Raw genomic sequence first — 19,003 nt, forward strand, 5'->3', positions numbered from 1 at the left:
AAGGAAAGAAGTCTGGCTCCTTAGGTTTGAGAGTTTTCTGCGAAGGCAGGGAACGTGTAGTGTAGGAAGGAAGAGGACAAAGAAAGGAACCCTGAATCCCAACGTTTAGGAGATCAGCAATAGAAGGGCACAGTTCATGAAGAAACTTGAGAAGGAGGGTGTGGCGGTTTTCAAATATGTTTTTGAGTCTTTTGATACTTTTTCTTTCATTAAACCGATCTTAATTCTTCTCCCCTTGAATGTGGGCTGGACTGAGTGTCTCCCTTCCAAAGAAGAGAATGTGGCTCAAGTGTTGCTAAGTGACTTCTGAGGCTGTGTCATGAAAAGCATAGTTTTTCCCTTGTTCTACCAATCTCTGAATCGCCGGTTCTCATTGAAGCCAGACACCATGTTGTGGGGACACTAAAATCACCCTGTAGAGAGTCCAATCCATGGAGAGTTCACAGGGAAAGGAACCAACCAGTTTGCAGCCAGATGAGTGAGCCATCTTGCAAGCAGGTCTTCTGGCCTCAGTCAAAACTTCAGATGATTCTATCAGCTGAGATCCCAGAGAATGTAAACAAACCATCTGTTTGCCCTGCCTGAATATCTGAACCACAGAAACCATGAAATAATAAGTAATTATTGTTGTTCCAAACTATGTTTTGGGGTGATTTATTATACAGCAGTAGATAGTTAATACACAGGAACCAGAAAGACAGGAGAGAAATGAAGAGAGATTGGTAAGATAATTAAAAACAAAAACAAAAACCCAAACTTTTCTTTTTCTACTGTTAATTACTCTGGATATACAGTGTTCCTGTATTTCTCTTTTTATTACATTTTAAATATTGAACTACCATTACATACAATAACGTGCACAGAATTTAAGTGTTGTTCAACGAGCACCCAAAGCAAGATAATAGAAGGCTTCCATCCCCAGTGTGTCCCCTCCTGCTCCTTTCTAGTCAGTTCTCTCATCCCAAGTCCAAATCACTTTCTAAATTAATTATCATAGGTTAGTTCTGCATTTTTATTTTTAAACAAATGTAACTATGCAATATTATTTTATGTCTCTGTTTCTTCACTCAGCAAACCGTGAGATTCTTTCAAGTCATTGCCTATAATCAGTAATTCATTCCTTCTTATTAGCAAGTAGTATTTCACTGTATGAATATACCACAATTTGTTTATCCATTCTCCCCCCGCCCCCTGCCCTGCATTTCTTAATTAAAATAAGTATAGTTATTTCTTCTTTATCCTTGTGGACACATCAAAATTACAAGGACAAAACTACATGTACAAAATTATGTGGATAATTTGATATCATTATAAGTAACATCATATACAAAAGTGGAATGCATTAGGAAATGATTGATAGCTATGATATGTGGAGATTCTCTATAGAATGAGATAGTTACAATCAAACTGTTGACCGTAAAGAGTATACTACTCATATGACATTTAACTTGAAAATGCAACCTGCTGTGCCATGCAAAAATCATAACTGGGTCAATTCTTTTGAGAAAAATATTGAGCCAAAAGACACATTTAGATATAAATAACATAGAAATAAAGAAAATTAAAAAAATCAATAGTTTATTTGTTGAACACACACACACAAAGACACACACACACACACGGATCAGCAATATCTCTAGAGTAATTTTATGTATGGGGGCCAGTGAGACACATGGGACAACGGTATTGCATATCATAAAGAAGTTTTCAATTGTCCTCTGTAGAATACTTGATGTTTCTTTAAATCAAATCTAATTTAATCTTTCAAAATATATTTAATTACATATTAAAGAGATTTGCTACATACCTTGGAACTGTAATATTTTTTCTATGAAATCTTTTTGTTCTTGGTGAGTCTAAGATCATGTGTTCAGAAATGTGTCGGTTTAGAGATTATTTCTAGTTGCATTTCATAAGGACATTTTGTTAACGACACTAGTTTTAAAAAGGATTATCATTTTCCCAGTTCTGAATTTCTGAAGCATAAATACTTCAAAATTATGTTGAATTTGTGATACAGCAAAAATAGAGATACTAAACTTAATTTTATTATTTACCCCAGAGGATCAAAATAATCTCAAACCACATATTAACTAATCTCCTGCAGTTTCTAATTTATAATCTCTGTTAGTTTTAAATTATGGGAGCAGCCAATAGAGTATCTGAAAACACTTTGTTTCAACTTTGCCTTTCTTCCCGGTAATATAAATATCTGAAGAGGTTATTGCTTAACGTATAAAACAGAGACATTGTAATTTATGAATACTACTAAAAAAAAAAAAACCCTGTTCATCTGTTAAACTATATGACGAGCTGGAAATGGTGATTTTTTTTTTTCCCCGTGGAAAGAACATATTAAAGGAAGCGCTTTCTTTGTTGTATCCTTAGGGACCCTCTGATCCCATTTGAGCCCTGTTTATTCCCTATCACTAACCTTTTGACAACTTTTCTCACCTTGTTCTTGCTTCTACTTCCCCATAGCAATTAAGTGAAAATACTGTCCTCATCACTATCATCTCCTGGGATTGCCAAAGACCAGGCCCCCTCAGGCACAGATTCAAGCCTGGAGTTGGGAATTTGAGCAGATGTGAGACTCCCTATATTACTGCCTTCTTTACTGGAAGCTGAAAATGGAAGCTGGCAGTTGTAATCAGACTAGAAGGATTACAATTTATTTGGGCTGTTGTTCACTGCTACTGGTTTGATTTGTAACTTGTGTCAGCTAGGCAATTAAAAGTAAGCCTTTATTTTAAAAATTTACGTACAACTGTTTTACAACTGTAAGCCTCACTAGTTCTGAAACTTAGAAGACAAACCTACAGGAACATGCTATTATTTTCTTTAACCACTCTAACTTACATCTAATTTAAGGTTTCCAGGAAAAGGCTAGGGACATTTTATTCTTAACCAAATGGCTGCCCAGCAGTATGGTCAGCAAATACAGCTTGTATCTAGTTATAAATCTATAATTGAAATAATCGTCTCCACTGACTATTATATACATTATGGTGGTGAATCAAGATATTTTGGTAAAGTTCTCAGGTACCTGCAGGTTCAAGGCTAACAGCTAATTCTGTAATAGATAAAATACTACCCATGATCATTAAATTGTTTTAAATTACAAACAGTCCACTCACTTGTTTGCCTATAGGAAGTAATTAATAAAACAGGTAATCCACAAGAGTTTACATTTGGTTCCCCGGACCTCGATCCGTAACTTAGGCTAGTGATTTAACAATCTGGTTATTTAATAATTCTAATACTCATTGCTTTCACCTTCAAAAGTGGAAACTATAATTAGAATGTAGTTCTGAGGTAAAGTACAACAGAACAACAAATCATTCCAGGTAGCATTTAGCTTCCTAAAAATGTTTACTATATTTACATAGAAAAACCAAGTATTGTTCTGTTGTCATTTGGATTGTTCTCAGTCTGGCTCAAGTCAAGTGGGTTCCTACTGTAACACCAGCTTTTGTTTATTCTCCCTAGAAATCCTAATGATGCAATGGCCCCAAAGCTGACAATGACTTTAGCCCAGCCCTCCTACAGTTCTTGTGAGACTGAGGAGAGTTGCTTCTACTGCTTCTAGGTGGAACACTGAGATGCTTGGCTTGGATTCTGCTTTCAAAGCTACTGCATTTGTTCCACGGACCATATTTTTCTCACTGATCCAGAAGGAAGGTAGAAGGAAAACACTGCTGTTCATAAAATAAGTAAGAATATATTTTATACCGTCAAAGCTACCTTGTACAAACTTAGCTGTTTACAAGGAGAGCTGATGAGAATTTGTGTGTAATTCTAAGGAAACAGAGCAGGGAGTTAGACTTCCTTTAAATTAGCTGAGAGTGAACAATTAAAGAGTAGGCTTTATCTGTTCTAGCATATTGACAACATTGTTTATTTTTTAATAACAGCTTTCTGAATGTTAAAATGACCATACCAAAGTAGATATAAATACTCCAAAGAGGATCATTTCTTAGTGGTTTCACTGAAATTTGCTCTAAGTGCTACTGAGAAGAAGTATGTGGAGATAAGAATAATCAGTTTTATTGATTTGTTCTGTGACTTTGGGCAGTGACCAAATCTACGAGGTCTGACAAGTTTGTGAACTCATCCTAGAAAAAGTGCTACATACCTCACTGCTGAGTATCACTATGGTCACCTTCAAAGTACTCCCCTTGGGAAGCTATGCACCGATGCCAGCGCCTAGTCCACCCTTCAAAGCAATTTTGGAACTCTTTTTCTGGAATGGTCATCAGAGCTGTTACCGTATTACCCTTGATGTCCTGAATGTCATCAAAATGTCTTCCTTTCAGTGTTTCCTTCATCTTCAGGTAAAGAAAGAAGTCATAGGGGGCCAGATCAGGTGAGCAGGGAGGGTGTTCCAATACAGTTATCTGTTGACTGGCTAAAAACTCCCTCACAGACAGTGCCGTGTGAGCTGGTGCATTGTCATGATGCAAGAGCCACGAATTGCTGGCAAAAAGTTCAGGTCGTCTAACTTTCTCACGCAGCCTTTTCAGCACTTCCAAATAGTAAACTTGGTTAGCTGTTTGTCCAGTTGGTACAAATTCCTAATGAATAATCCCTCTGAAATCAAAAAAAGTCAGCAACATCTTTGCAACAAATTCGCAAGCTTGATTGTCAGACCTCGAATCTTTAATCCTTATATTCTTACACACTGTAAGTGCTTTAAAAATATCTCAAATGTGGACTGAGTCAAATTGTCAGAGTCCTAGGTGCATAATAATCCCCCTAGGCACTGTTGTGGAGATTAGTGAAGACTGACTGGGGACCCCATATGAAGGATTAAAAGAGCTTTAAAAAAGGAATACATGTGAGAGAGCTCACAATTAGCCCAGCATCTCTATTTCAAAAGCAAATACCTAAATGGGGAAAATGCCTTTATTTGTCCGCTGGATTGCAAAACTTAAAAATAAAGAGAAGAGCCTATGCCTTTGTTGGAAAATAAACAATTTATCTTCTGGAAAGGACTTCACAGATTGGAGCCCAGTAATGCCTATTTTGGATTAAATTGTTATTAATTAAACTGAAATGATTTAAACATTCATCACCTTGCGTTGCACCTATCAGAAAACAAAAACAACCCCTGGGGTTTGGAGCAGGGACAACAGACACCCCCCCTCCCGCCCCCCACACCACACCCTGTCTAAAATGCACAGGATTTAAGAGGCGCCAAGGGACCCACGCTGGCTCCCCGGGGCGATTGGCAAACTCTGTCCCTTGGCCCAGCAGCCACTGCGTCCCAGCGCGTTGGCAGTTGGCGACCCCCCTCGACTCCCCCTCCGCTGCGGGCTCCCTGTGGCCTTTGGAGGCTCGGAGAGCCGGCTCCAAATGTTTTCCATATTTGTTCAGCCTCCGTAATTCGAATACCAGGGCAGGCTCACCCCGCCCAGCGCCGCGCTCGGGGCCCCGCGCGCAGAACGCGCACCCGCCCACGCAGCCGCCATGGGCAAGGACAAGCAGCCCCGCGGCCCGCGGAGGCAGGGGGGGCCGTCGGCCGCGGACGCCGCCGGGCCCGACGACATGGGGCCGAAGAAGGGCAAGGGGGCCCCCCAGGGAAGCGGGGAGGAGGAGGCCCGGACGTGCTGTGGCTGCCGGTTCCCGCTGCTGCTCGCCCTGCTGCAGCTGGCCCTGGGCATCGCCGTGACCGTGGTGGGCTTTCTCATGGCGAGCATCAGCTCCTCCCTGCTAGTCAGAGACACTCCATTTTGGGCTGGGATCCTTGTAAGCATCAAGTCTGTTTTGCCTAAGCGCGTTTGCCGAACAGGAATGCCAAGCCGCACGGTCTAGCTACGACTAACCCAGCTGCATGCGCCCTTTCCCGGCTCCACTCCTCTAACTCGCGCTCTGCTTGGTGACTGGTGCCTGCCACACTTGTTGTTGGCCCGGGGGCCGGCTGGGCGCTGGAGGACTCGCGCCCCCCGTCCCGCTTGGTGCTCTGAACGCCTCCCGTGGGCCTGACTCGGGAGTTGGGGGAGGCCAGTCAGAGGCTGCTTCTTTTGGTCAAATTGAACAGCCTCCTTAACAACAGCAGATTCACGTTGGTTTTTCCCTTATCCTAGGCCCCACTCTTGTCTCTAAATAAGTGACGAACAGCGAAGGGGTTCATCTTAGTAAAAGTCGATTAGGAAAAATCCTGTACGTGGAGTTGCCCCCTTGAGTTGTATTAATTTTTTTTTTTTTTTTTTTTACATTGGAGGTCCCATTAATAAGTTTTATAAACTAATGGTCTAAGGCAGGAAACGGGAAAACAGCAAGCAAAGTCTTAATTCGCTGGAGTCTCAAGTGAGATAAACGCAGGCCGCTGGCCGTGGCAGGGGTACATTGGGACTCTGTAATGGATGTACTGTTCTAAGCAGAACACTGCTCAGCTGTTGTGAGCGAGTGTTGAGACACACAGCATACTTGGCTTAATCAACTAGATTCTTTAATGTGAAATACGCACCATTTATTGAGCACCTACTATATGCCTGCCTGCTAGAGGCCTTATGTATATTATTTCTAATCCCCACACCACCCTTATGGGATGGTTCTAATTCCATTCCTCAAATGAGAGAACCAAGGGTCCCTCATTCAGAGTCATGAGTGGGCCAAGTTGGCAAATTAGCCAGTTTGATTCCTTCTTGCACCAGACACAGGCATTTTCTTCATTGAGCCATACTGCCACACATGTGGGTTGTAGTTTGAATATGATGCTGTATTATAGCGACTTGTGGTTTACTAGAACCTCATAGGATCCATGAAACAACACGTTGAGGTGCGAACTGTTTTTCCTCTTTGGATATGAGGAAACAGGTTAAGAGAAATTAAATGACATTCTCAAGTCCCAGAGATTAAAAATGGTGGAGGCAGGCGAGACTAGAATTCGCATTTAGGCTCCTAGGCTCACATTGCATCATTACTGCTATGACTGACCACAGAGCTATAACTTATAAAACAACCCTCAAAGAATTTTGTGTCAGGGCAGATGTTAAAAACACCTGATAAATATTCATCGAGGCAGGTATTTTGTAATTAAGATTATTTGAGCTCACAAATTCTTGCAGAGTAATTTAAAACTTTTAATTTGTGTACTAAGAATTCCCATGAAATTATCATGATTGGAGTTTTCTAAGTCAAGTGATTTTAAAAATAGCTTTTCACTAAGATATACTGGGTATTTTAGTCACCTCAATGACTGTCAAGATACTAGAGGGAAAAAATGTCTGTCCTTTAAGGCAAGGAGAATTAAAAGAAAAAAAGAACGAAGCTCCTTCTTTCAGTGGTTTTGAATATCATTTGTGAATGTGTTTCCTATCTTTCTTTTATTTCAACTTTGAAAAGCCCAGTATCAAAAAAGCAAATTAGATGGAGAAAATTGTTTTCTCAATGTCTAAGGCATGAATATATAAATTATGCAACTGAAATTTCATGAGCTCCTATGAGGGGCATCCCATGAAAGCTGCCTGGGTGCAGTAGAAAGAGCATTGTCTACAGCGGGGTTTCTGTTCTTTCCAGTTTCCTCGTTTATAATCAAGGATCCACTTGAAGTTTGCTGTCGTGATAAAATCTGTATTGATGATATCTGTAATCTTAAGTTTTCTTTCAACAGAGAGCATCTGTAGCATAGATAACTTAGTACAGATGCCATGAGACAAGTGAGGAGGGTCTCTGAGGAGCCAGGTGAGGACAAACTCTCATCCCTGCTGGGCCAGAGCTGCAGGCAATGGGTCGCTGTCTCCCACAGACACCTCACTTGTTGTCCTCATGTCTCTGTCTGCGGTTGGTCCTGGGGCACTCTTCCAGGCTTTCAGGGAAGGGAAAAGACGGAGGCAGGATGGTGAAGTGCCGAAGTGCAAACACTGGGCTTGGTGTTGAGCCCCAGCCTGGCCATTGTTCGCTGAATAACTTTGGGCAAGTTACTTAACCATTTCTCTAGGTTTCCATTTCTTTATTGATGAAATCAGAATGGTAATAATAATTCCTACCTCCTTAGGGATGTCCTAAGGCTAACATAAAGTAAGACATGTTCTGATGCTTAGAAGAGTGCTGGCGAATATAATAGTAAGGATACAAAGAGTTAGTTCTTTTTATGAGTAATTAGTGAAGTAATCATCGTTAGTGGCACTCTTCAAATGAGAAGTGGCTCTGGCTTATTTCTAGTGTGGCAGAACAGTCAGTTTTGATTTGCTGCATTTCCCAGACCAATTTGAACCCTGGAGATTTGGCCATCAGTTTGGCCATCTCACTTCTTCTGTTCTCAGCCAAGTTACTATTAGCAATCTCAGTGGTATTAAGTTAGTTCCAGTACTTTCTGAATCTCTCTGTAGGTTTATAAAAATTAACTTGGAGGAAAGGAGTCCCTTCAGGGTCATTTTCCCTAGGAATATGGGGTGATTCTGGTTTGGTACATCCTCTAAAGAATGCTGAAAAGTTTGCCCTGTTTAGGAGACCAAAGGAGTACAAGTCAATCCCTGAGCTGAGGCAGAGTCAGACCTGCTTTCAGAATTTATGCTGAATTCAAGCAGGGTCCCCAGACTGATGCAGCAACCCCATCAACAGCTTTGCATTCTTCACTCTTCTATTTCTCTTTGTATGGTTGCCTCTTACCATGTGGTACTTATTCACGTTACAAGGGTTCTTATCCCATTTCTTTGGGATTTAGGCATCACCATTCCCATAACAGAATCTGGGTATATGGACAAATCCACTGAGATGACTTCTTATTGACCAATGTATGGGTGACTTGGTGAACATTCAGTGAACTTCTGGTTATAGACTGAAGAAGCCCTTCGTGATCTATGATCACAGATTTATGTCTGTGGAATTTTAGGAAAACAAATAGGTTATTTGTTGCCTATTCATAAATATGACTCTTCTCACCTTTCATCCAAGAAATGACTGAAGTCTTTTTACTTTAGTTACTAAAGGTTTCTGTAAAGGAAAAAGAGTAGAATAGAGCCACTACGGAGACCAAGCAACGTGTAAAAGTGCCGTTCGTTTCTCAAGATTCTTTATAAATGGCTTGAGGGTTGCAAGTCACACGACAGTGACCATACAAAGTAAAACAGGGTCTTTTAGGATGACCTTGGTTGGGGTAGGGGATCCTAGATAGTAGAAATTTGCCCTGCATTTTGTTCTATCTATGGCTTGAGTAGCTGGGTCAAATAGGTATTCAAGGTTGCTCGTCATTCCAGAATTCTTATTGATGAACAAATGCGTATGGATTGAAGGAATCAAAGAACTTTGAGGTCTTAAAGACCTCAAATGAATACAATTTTGGTTTAGGTGAAGGGTAATATGTTTGAACTTTGGCTTACTTTTCTTCGTTCAGTAACATTTGTCAGGGGTGTCCACTGTGCTAGGTGTTGGTCTAAAAATAATGAATTATGTACCAGGCAATCTCCAGAGATCCTGGTGGACACGTGCCCTTACTATATCTGACAGTAATGAATACTTCTGATTAGAAAACTTCACCTACACAAATATTTTTAAAGCCCATTTACTTTTCAAAGCATTTCACTTACAGTGATTTATTTACATTGGCATCTCTACTCTAAAGTAAATTTAAGAGCAAACTCGCCTCTCATCCCCAATGGGGATGCTTAGTATTTGTTAGTCTCTTGGCCCTTGTGGGGAATATTCCCATAGAAAATGGGAATTTCTTTGCTTTATTGTGGTTTTCAGCTTTCCTCACTCTCTCTCCATTACTTCCATACCTCACCCAGCTGTAATAAAAATCCTTTGAAATATACCACATTAATCACATTAGAAAGTTTAAGGAAAGGAAGACTATTTCCTTAATGTCATTCATAAAACTCATCATATGAATCTGTCATGATTGAGAGTCCTGCCAAGAATTTCAATAACAGTTTTCATATGTTAACTAACTCGAAAGACTTCAAAATGCAGGTGGATTCATCCTATTTTTAATTTGACTTAATGGAAGGGAAAATTGGGTGGTTATTTATTTGAGAACAATACACCCTGAAATTCATAAATGAATATATGACGTATCACAAGTAAAGAAAAGATATTATGATTATCCATAATTTATAAGTGGAGAAACAGAGATGGTGATTTAACTAAATGATTTGATCATGGTTATAAAGAGAAACTGGAAGTGAGGAAGGTTTGGCATTGGGATTTTGGATAGACCCTAAAAGAAGTCAAGACGCTAACAGTGATGTCAATTTCCGACACAGGCATGTGGACATTTAAGAAACTTAATCTGGAATTGTATTTTTAGGAATACGTTGCATAATAATCACATTACTTTTTATATTGGGACTTTAATATGCTTCCAAAATCTACATTTGCTTGCACCTGTGGTACCTCTGGGAAATAATTTTTATTATAGCAACTGTCACAGGATTGTTAGGAGCTGAGGAGTGATAATTATGTGGCCTAACTCAATTTATTATAATAAATAATGGTAGGAAAATTATCTCCTAGGTACATGAAGCTCTCCTAACAAGTATAAAAATGGAATGTAATTGAATTAATTGGGCAAAAAATTAATTTTAAGCGTATGATAATAAAAGGGAATAGTCAAGAATTTGGTAACATATTTCCTGAAATCATTTTAGGAATACAGAATAAAGAATAAAGAAGGTTAACTATTGAACAAAATCATTTGAGGCTCAGAATATTAGGAGAAAATGTATTTTCACTTCTACTACTAGCCTCAGACTAAACCAGAGACACAAAGGCCAAGAGAGTGTTATATAATGAAGAAGTTATCCCTGAATTTTCTTTCTCTTTTTAAAATAAGGAGGAGAAGTGGCAGGTCCTGCTATTATCATCCTGTAATGTGGATGTATTCAACTCAGAAAGTTAATCTCTCAAAGTTTTGAGATTTCAATCGTCATTTGCTTTTACTGTTTTATGATAAAAATGTTAATGTATAGAATTTGGGGGTAATCAAAAAATAGAGAAATTTATTCTTTTTAATGATATGATATGAACATGGGGCTACTGTGTATCTCCTGATACGTAATGGGTGCCTGGTAAGTGTTGAATTGAACTGAGCTGCTGTTGGAATTTGTGAAAACCATTTTTAAAGTATGGTTTGCAGGCAAATTTAAGTTTATTGTTAACACGTAAAAGAACTATGAGGTAATAATAAGGAATGTGCTATTATTACTCTCTTCTCGGCTCCAGGGTTCCAGACATATTCAGAACACATTAGCTTAGCATTATGGAGATGTTTACTTCACATTATAAAATATCTGCTGGATTCAAAAAAAGAGGTCATTTGACTTGTACATTACTGTAATTAAAATAAATTAGGACTGATATAGCTGAACGCTGGATGTCTTCCTTCTGCAAGGAAAGCAATGGTATAGGTTTCCCTAATATGTGGTCTAAGAGTTTCAGAGATTGCCAATATGATGTCTGCTTTGAATTTGTTGTGAGGATGTCCTCTAGACTTTTTCTTGCCTTTAGCTTTATCTGTTACATTTGTACGAAGGGTATTCTATAACTGGGTCCACTTGCCTATGTTTTACCCTGAAGGGTTAATATCAGCATTAAAGTTTACAAATAAGGGTATGCAAAGACTTCAGTTGCATATTTCTATGTTGTTGTAGGACAGGAATGGAATCTAGTCATTAAACTTTAATTGGGTATCATTTCACTGCAAAATACAGTTCATTTTTACAGTTTATCAGTTCAAAATACAGATCCTGGCAAACTAGAGAAATGCTGATCAAAAGAGTCCATCAAAATCTAGAGCTGGATGGGACCTCATGATGGATTTTAACCCTATAGTTTTATTTGCTGTGAATATTCAGGTCCAGGTTTATTACAATGAGTTCATAAGCTGAAGGTGAACTTTTTTTTTAAATGGATGTTGGGAACAGTATTTAAATCATAAACTATATGAAAGCCTTTTTCAGAGGCAAATCTTTCAGATGGTTTGGATGCCACCTCAGATCTCAGTGTATTGCGATAAAAGTTGGCAGGACGGGGCAGTTGGTAATCTCAGTTGGTTAGAGTGCGATGCTCGTAACACCAGGGTTGCCGGTTTGATTCCCACATGGACCAGTGTGAGCTGCGCCCTCCACAACTAAATCGAAACAACTACTTGACCTGGAGCTGATGGGTCCTGGAAAAACACACTTAAATAAATAAAAGTTAAAAAAAAAGTAAAAATAAAAGACTTGGCAGGAGCAACTGTCAAATGCCTGAGCAAGGCAGCTGTCTCAATCACCCTGGCTAATTTTAAAATTCGTGTGTGTGTACCCACACATATGGCAATACCCAAAATATATTTTTCTTTCTGTCTTCATCTGCTCTAGCATGGTCAAGTTCTGTTGAGGGCTCGCTTCCTGGCTTGCAGGCAGCTGCTTTCTCACTGTGTGCTCACATGGTCTTTCCTTGGTGTATGTGCTTGGAAAAAAGGACAGAATGCTCTCTCTTCCTCTTTTTATAAGGCAACCAGTCGTATCACATTAGGACCCCATCCCTATGACCTCATTTAAACTTAATGACCTCCTGAAAGTCCTACCTCCAAGTTTAGTCACATTGGGGGTTAGGGCTTAAACATAAATTTGGGGGGACACAATTTAGTCCACAGCACTTTCAGTGAGGGATACAAATTCATACAACCACCTCCGTGATGCTTAAGCTCCTTTCTCAGCTTATTTACAAAGGCCCCATGGCTTTCATGGAACATTTACAAGTCTGAATGTTTCTGATGAGAATTCTGAGCCAGTAAACAGAAATGTGGTGATGAAATGCGGTGGGGTGGCTCTTGTGTTCATGCCAGTAGTGAAACATATGGTGGAAGTTGTTTTTACTGCATTTACAGATTGCTGCTTTTGTCAAATTTCTGTAAAAATAAAATCCAGTAGATTTCAGCTAGTGAGTACACTTCTAAGGGTTTCCTAGGCATTTCCTTTGCTGCATTAGCTCTTAAGGCTTAGGAACCATCAGTTAGTAAATCTTTGCCCTCCTTTACTGCTCCAGGAGTGTTTTGCTCTCAGGTTCTAGCTAAATGACACCTTGGCTTCCTAGGCAAGGAAATGAAGGTGGTTGGCTGAACAGTGCAGTTGGGAGATGCTCAAATTTTCAGCAATTAGATGAGCTCTGTGGCCTCTGAGGGGCAGTGATCTCATGCTTGATGTTTCTAGAACTCAAGGGAAGCCACCGTTATTTTCATTTTTGATGGTGATTCTGAAAATCAGATTCACACTCTTTGTTCTGTGGGATGGGTCAGAATAAAACCCTGGAGTGTTTCCACCATGGGCCTCATGATAGAACAGACTCTAGTGGGAGCCTGCATCTCCTTGGCAAAGGCTTCTCATAGGATCCTGTTTGTCCAGCTTAGAAATCCTGAACCGGGCTTTCCTTTCCTCCATCAAGTGCTGCATAAACCCAAACTATCCCAGAGGGGAAGACAAGAGAAGACTGACTAGAACTGTCTAATATGCCTCTTTCAACAGTTGGTTCAATCCCATTTCCATACTGTGTAGCAAATAAAGGCGTGCCCATCGTTCCAGAGACATCCTATAATATCTCTGGTTTGACTTTCGAGCATATTTAAAGTTGATGCTCTTTGATTTAATGTTGCTATCGCCATATCCCCTGCCTAACACCGTCATGAATGTGCTTCAGTGCTATAGTTCCTGGGTATTGGCAAAAAGCCAGGAAGTGACTGGACATTAGAAAGCAAAGGGTTTGTTCATAAATAAGGACTCTCAGATTCTCCTGAAGTTGTGTTGAGGCCTGCTTCTGTTGTGGCAGAAAAATGAGCAACTCCCCACTGTTCGCTGGGAGTGCTGTGGGGCTGGGCAAAGCTGCCAGAAACCTGGAGGTTGCTGTTTTAGGGGCATCCCATTCAACTGTTGTTTGGAAAGTGTTTGATTCAGCATTCATTGTAACACGCCATTAAAACCCCCTTTAACACAGGTTATTATCAGGCCTTTCTCTTGGGTGGGAGATAATGACAGGTGACGAGAAAAGAGGGGGAATTGCAAATGTGTTAACTAGACCCTGACTAGGGAGAGAATTTTAGCTTTATGACTAGGGAAAACAAAACAAAACAAAACACCAGCTTCCTTCTAAAGTATCAGGTGTGGCCGCTCATATCAGGCCATTAGGCTCAGGCTGAGCTTCATCTCACATTTAGCTGTGCCAGGAAAGCTATGAAGGAGGCCTTTTCCAAGATAAAGGAAATAGCATTTCAGTCTTCATCACTTATGTTTGAGGTTGGAGGGTGCTGCTCGATTAGGGAGAAGAACGCAGGATGACTATGCCCACCTCAGTGAAAGCGGAGGGCATCCACGGCGGTGAAAGGACAAACTAGGACTCTGTAAGGTGAACACATTGTAATCAACGAAAGATAATTTCTCCATGGCTGCATGCAGCTCAAAGACAGAATTCGACCATTTTAGTTTACATGTTATATGTTCCATAAGTTTATTTCTCTCGTACTCTCAGCTAGTCAGATTCTGAAACAGAAGGATCGAACTCACACAGGTTGGCTTCATCTCATAATCTTTTCACGAACAAACAGTTTGGGACACCTATTAAAGGGTTTGGATCTGAGTTAAGGGTTTGGAGACCAAATGTAAGTTAAAAAATGAACATAGGTGACCGTAACTATTGTGTTATAGAACCCTCGAAAATAATTCTCATTCAGTCACTGAATCTAGTGCGTCACAAATTTTTCCACCTCGAGACCTCCCTGAAGCCTCATTCCCCTTCTCCCTGTCCTCACACACACATCACAAAAAGCTCAGTGTCTGGCTAACCCGTGTTGCCAGGGAAGGGAAGAGGAGAAATGCTGGAGAGACTGCAGGCTGCTTGGGGACACTGACCCTACCTCCTCATGTTGAAAAGAACAAAACACTTTTCAAAGGAGTAATATATATTAATGTTCCGTTATATCCTGTTTTCTTTTATTTATTTATTTACTTTGGTTAAAACAGCTCTCAATTAGAAAAGCCACTTGATAATATTTTTTAAAGGTTGAACAGGATGGTTCTCTCATTTTCACTTCTGTTGCAACGTTATATAATTGAATTTATGTTGATTTACTGTATAACTTCATTATACCGTACCATTTCATAAGTTTTTATTTATTGTACAAATTCAGATATATGAACCCAGAGGTATTAATGTAGAATTATCTTTGCAATCATTTCTAAAGTGGGACCTAGTTTGAGAACCTACTTAATTATGCCTGAGTAATAAAATCCATCTCATAACTATACCTCCGGAGTAGCCTAATTCCACATTTACGAAATTCCTTTCCCTTCTGAGGACTTGAAAAACCCCGAAGTGAAACAAATGAACTGTAGGTTGTTTGTTTTTCCCACAAATATGTAGCAATTATACCCCTACTGTTGATTCATGAGAAATGCTGGAACGTAATCTTTGTTTCTCTTACATTCTTTGAACATGAATTATTTTTCAAAGTAGGTATTTATAGAACTTATTGGCAATTAATTTCTGATAAATCACCACAAGAGTGAGTTAGGTGCTTGATAAGCAACAGAACAGAACTCTGTAAAACAAAGAGTGCTTATAGTAAGACAAAAACTTTCAACATTTTAACCAGTCTATCTTTGTCTTTCTATATGCCAGGTACAGTGTCCCAGGAGTTCAGTGTCTGGGCGAGGACACACACCTACAAATAATGATAATACAGTTTGAAAAACAAAGTGCTAAAGTGGTACCCCGAAGAAGGTATCACAGTGGAGAGTGTGATTAACCTTGTCTGGGGAGGATCAGAAAAGGCAAGGAGAGGGTATCTGAAATTGTAGGAGGGGCTCCAGATTTGGAATAAAACAAATGTGGGTAGACTCTTGGCTCTGCCAATTTGAAGCTATTTCCAAAAGACTTTTGGTTATGATTTTTATTTTCATTTTTGTGTGGGTTTGAATAAGCATGGGCAGTTCTATGATTAGTTTTTAATTGTGAAAATTTCTAAGTCTATAGTAGCATATAGAGAATAATAAAACAACCTCCTACTTATTCCCAGGTTTGTCAAGTTTTAATATTTTGTTATATTATTTTAGGGTTTTTTTTGTTTGTTTTAGGTGTACAAAGCAACGTAATCGTTAGACATTTAAACCCCTCGTAAAGTGATAAAACAACACCCAAGCTACTACCCCTCTGACATCTTACCCCTCTGTTACAATACCATTGACTATCTTCCCTATGTTGTACTCCACATCCCGTGACTATGTATACCTATATATTTAGTTATAGTTGACATTCAATATTATTCTACTTCAGCTTCAGGTGCACAGCGCAGTGATCAGCCATCTACACAGTCTATAAAGTGATCCCCCTGATAAGCCCAGTGCCCATCTGGCACCTTACATGGTCTTTACACCATTGTTGATTATGTTCCCCATACTGTATTAATTACCAATTTGTATTTCTTAATGCCTTCACCTTTTTCACCCTGCCCCGAACCCCATTCCCATCTATCACCCTGATAGATCTAGTACCTATCTGGCACCATACCTAGTTATTACAATATTATTGACTATATTCCTTATGCTATACCCTACATCCCCTTGACTACAGTGTAACAACCAATTTGTACTTCTTAATTCCTTCTCCTTTCACCCATCCTTAACCCCCCTCCCATCTTAAAGAAGTCCCTCTAAGATTCCTTGTAATACTGATTTAGTGGTGATGAACTCCTTCAGCTTTTCTTGTCTGGGAAGCTCCCTATCTGTCCTTCAATTCTAATTGATAGCTTTGCTGGGTAGAGTAATCTTGGTTGTATGTCATTGCTTTTCATCACTTAGAATATTTTCTGTCAGTCCCTTCTTGCCTGCCAAGTTTCTATTGAGAAATCAGCTGCCAGTTTTATGGGGACTCCCTTGTAGGTAACTAACTGCTTTTCTTTTGCTGCTTTTAAGATTCTCTCTTTGTCTTTAACCTTTTGCATTTTAATTATGATGTGTCTTGGTGTTGGCCTCTTTGGATTTATCTTGTTTGGGACTCTCTGTGCTTTCTGGACTTGTATATCTATTTCCTTCACCAGGTTAAGGAAGTTTTCTGTCATTATTTCTTCAAATAGGTTTTCAATTCCTTGTTGTTTGTCTTCTCTTTGTGGTACTCCTCTAATGCAAATGTTGGTTTGCTTGATAATATCTCGGAGGCCCCTTAAACTCTCCTCAATTTTTTTGGATTCTTTTTTCTTTTTGCTATTCTGGTTGGGTGTTTTCTGCTACCTTATCTTCTACATCACTGGTTGGATCCTCTGCTTCACCTAATCTACTGTTGATTCTCTATAATATATTCTTCATTTCCATTATTGTATCCTTTATTTCTGACTGGTTCTTTTTCATAGTTCCCATTTCCATTTTTGTGCTTCCTATCTCTCTGTTGCAGTTCTCCCTGAGATCATTGAGCATTCTTATAACCAGTGTTTAGAATTCTGCATCTGATAGATTGCTTATCTCCGTTTCACTTAGTTTTTTTTCTGGAGCTTTGTTCTGTTCTTTTATTTGGGACATGTTTCTTTGTCTCACCATTTTGGCTGCCTCCCTGTTTGTTTCTATGTATTAGGTTGGGCTGCTATGTCTTCTGGTCTTAGTAGAGTGGCTTTATGTAGTAGGTGTGTTGTGGGGTTCAGTGGCGCAGTCTTTCTGGTCACCTGAGTCACACACTCCATGTGTGTTCCTTGTATGGGTTGTGTGTGCCCTCCTCTTGTAGTTGAGCCTTGGTTGATAATAGCAGATCAGTGGGAGGGACTGACCATTGGGCTCACTGGTTGTGAGGACTGTCCTGACTGCAGTAAAAGAACTGTGCCAGGGCTGACCCTACAGAGCAGGATCTGCCTCAGCAGGACTCTGGTGCCTGCCCAATCCACTGCAGTGGATGGGTAATGCTATAGCTCATTTTGAAGCTGGCCACTGGGGGTGCCAGCCCCAGAACCAGATTGGAGGGGATATGCTGTAGGTCAAGTTCAGCCACAGCCTGTGCCCCACTTGGGTTCACCCAGCAGGAGCCACAAAGAAATCCACAGGTGGCTGCCACCTGTGCGGTGTTTGGAAGTGCTGCAAACCAAGGCTGGCTGCCACTAGTGCCAGCTTAGTGCTGTTCAACCAGAAGTACAGGACAAACTTAAGCCAGATACTGCTTGTCTGGGTTCCATGTTCCTTTGAGAGACCCTAGGAAAGTCTGCAGCATGAGCTAAGGCAGGAGGTCTGCATGAAAAAGCCACTGAAAGCATCCTGGGTGTACCTGAAAGTTGGGTGGGGCTAGTTCCTGAATCAGCAGGGCGTGGCAAATAAATAGTGGAGACTTAAGATATGGCGTCTGCACAGGGGAAAGGGGGCGGGTCAGCAAACAAAAAATGGCCTCCACCAGCTTCCCGTCCAGGAGAAAGCTGCCTCTCCAGCCCCCGTCCCAAGCCAGACAACTCAATTCCCCACCATATGTCCCTGCTACCTTTCCAGCTGCTGCCCCAGCCCTGGAGCTCAGAGCAAGTGATTCCTTACACACTTCATTGGTGTGTAAGTCCATGCACAGTCCCTTGAAGAGGAGCACCTGGGAGTGCAGCTGCACTCAGTCTCACTCAGTCATAATCTCTGCTGGTTTTCACAACCAGAAAGTGTGGGGATTTCTCTCCCTGGCACTGGAACCCTGGGCTGGGGTGGGCTGGGATCTCTCGCTTCTCTGGGGGTGGGGTGACCCCCACAGAGCCAAAATATTCCTCCTGATCTTTAATGGTCATACAGATGTGGGACCAGCCTGTTCCATGTCTCGGCCCCTCCTACAGTCTGGAGGTGGCTTCTTCTGCACGTCCTTAGTTGAAAAGTTTCAGTTCCGCTTGATTTTAGGTGATTCTCAATAATGGTTGTTTTGTAGATTAGTTGTAATTTTGATGTGGTTGTGAGAGAAGGTAAGCACAATGTTTACCTGCTGTGCCATCTTGGTTGTGTCCCAGGCCACCTATTTTTTTTTTTTTTTTTTAAGAAAAAACATTACAATACATTGAAGCCACCAGTTTCCTTTTTTAATCATA

General features: G+C 40.4%; 1 protein-coding gene across 1 annotated transcript in view; it reads left to right on the forward strand.

The window, feature by feature from the left end:
* Positions 1 to 5,424: 5,424 nt before the first annotated feature.
* Positions 5,425 to 19,003, forward strand: part of SSPN (sarcospan) — a 42,208-nt gene continuing 28,629 nt past the window's right edge. Inside the window, exon 1 of the mRNA XM_081059293.1 lies at positions 5,425 to 5,748. Within this exon, the coding sequence (XP_080915419.1) occupies positions 5,470 to 5,748 (279 nt within the window). The 5' untranslated portion in view covers positions 5,425 to 5,469. The remainder of the gene's footprint in view (positions 5,749 to 19,003) is intronic.

The sequence above is a fragment of the Rhinolophus hipposideros genome, assembly GCF_964194185.1.
Source record: "Rhinolophus hipposideros genome assembly, chromosome: 9".
Classification (NCBI taxonomy): domain Eukaryota; kingdom Metazoa; phylum Chordata; class Mammalia; order Chiroptera; family Rhinolophidae; genus Rhinolophus; species Rhinolophus hipposideros.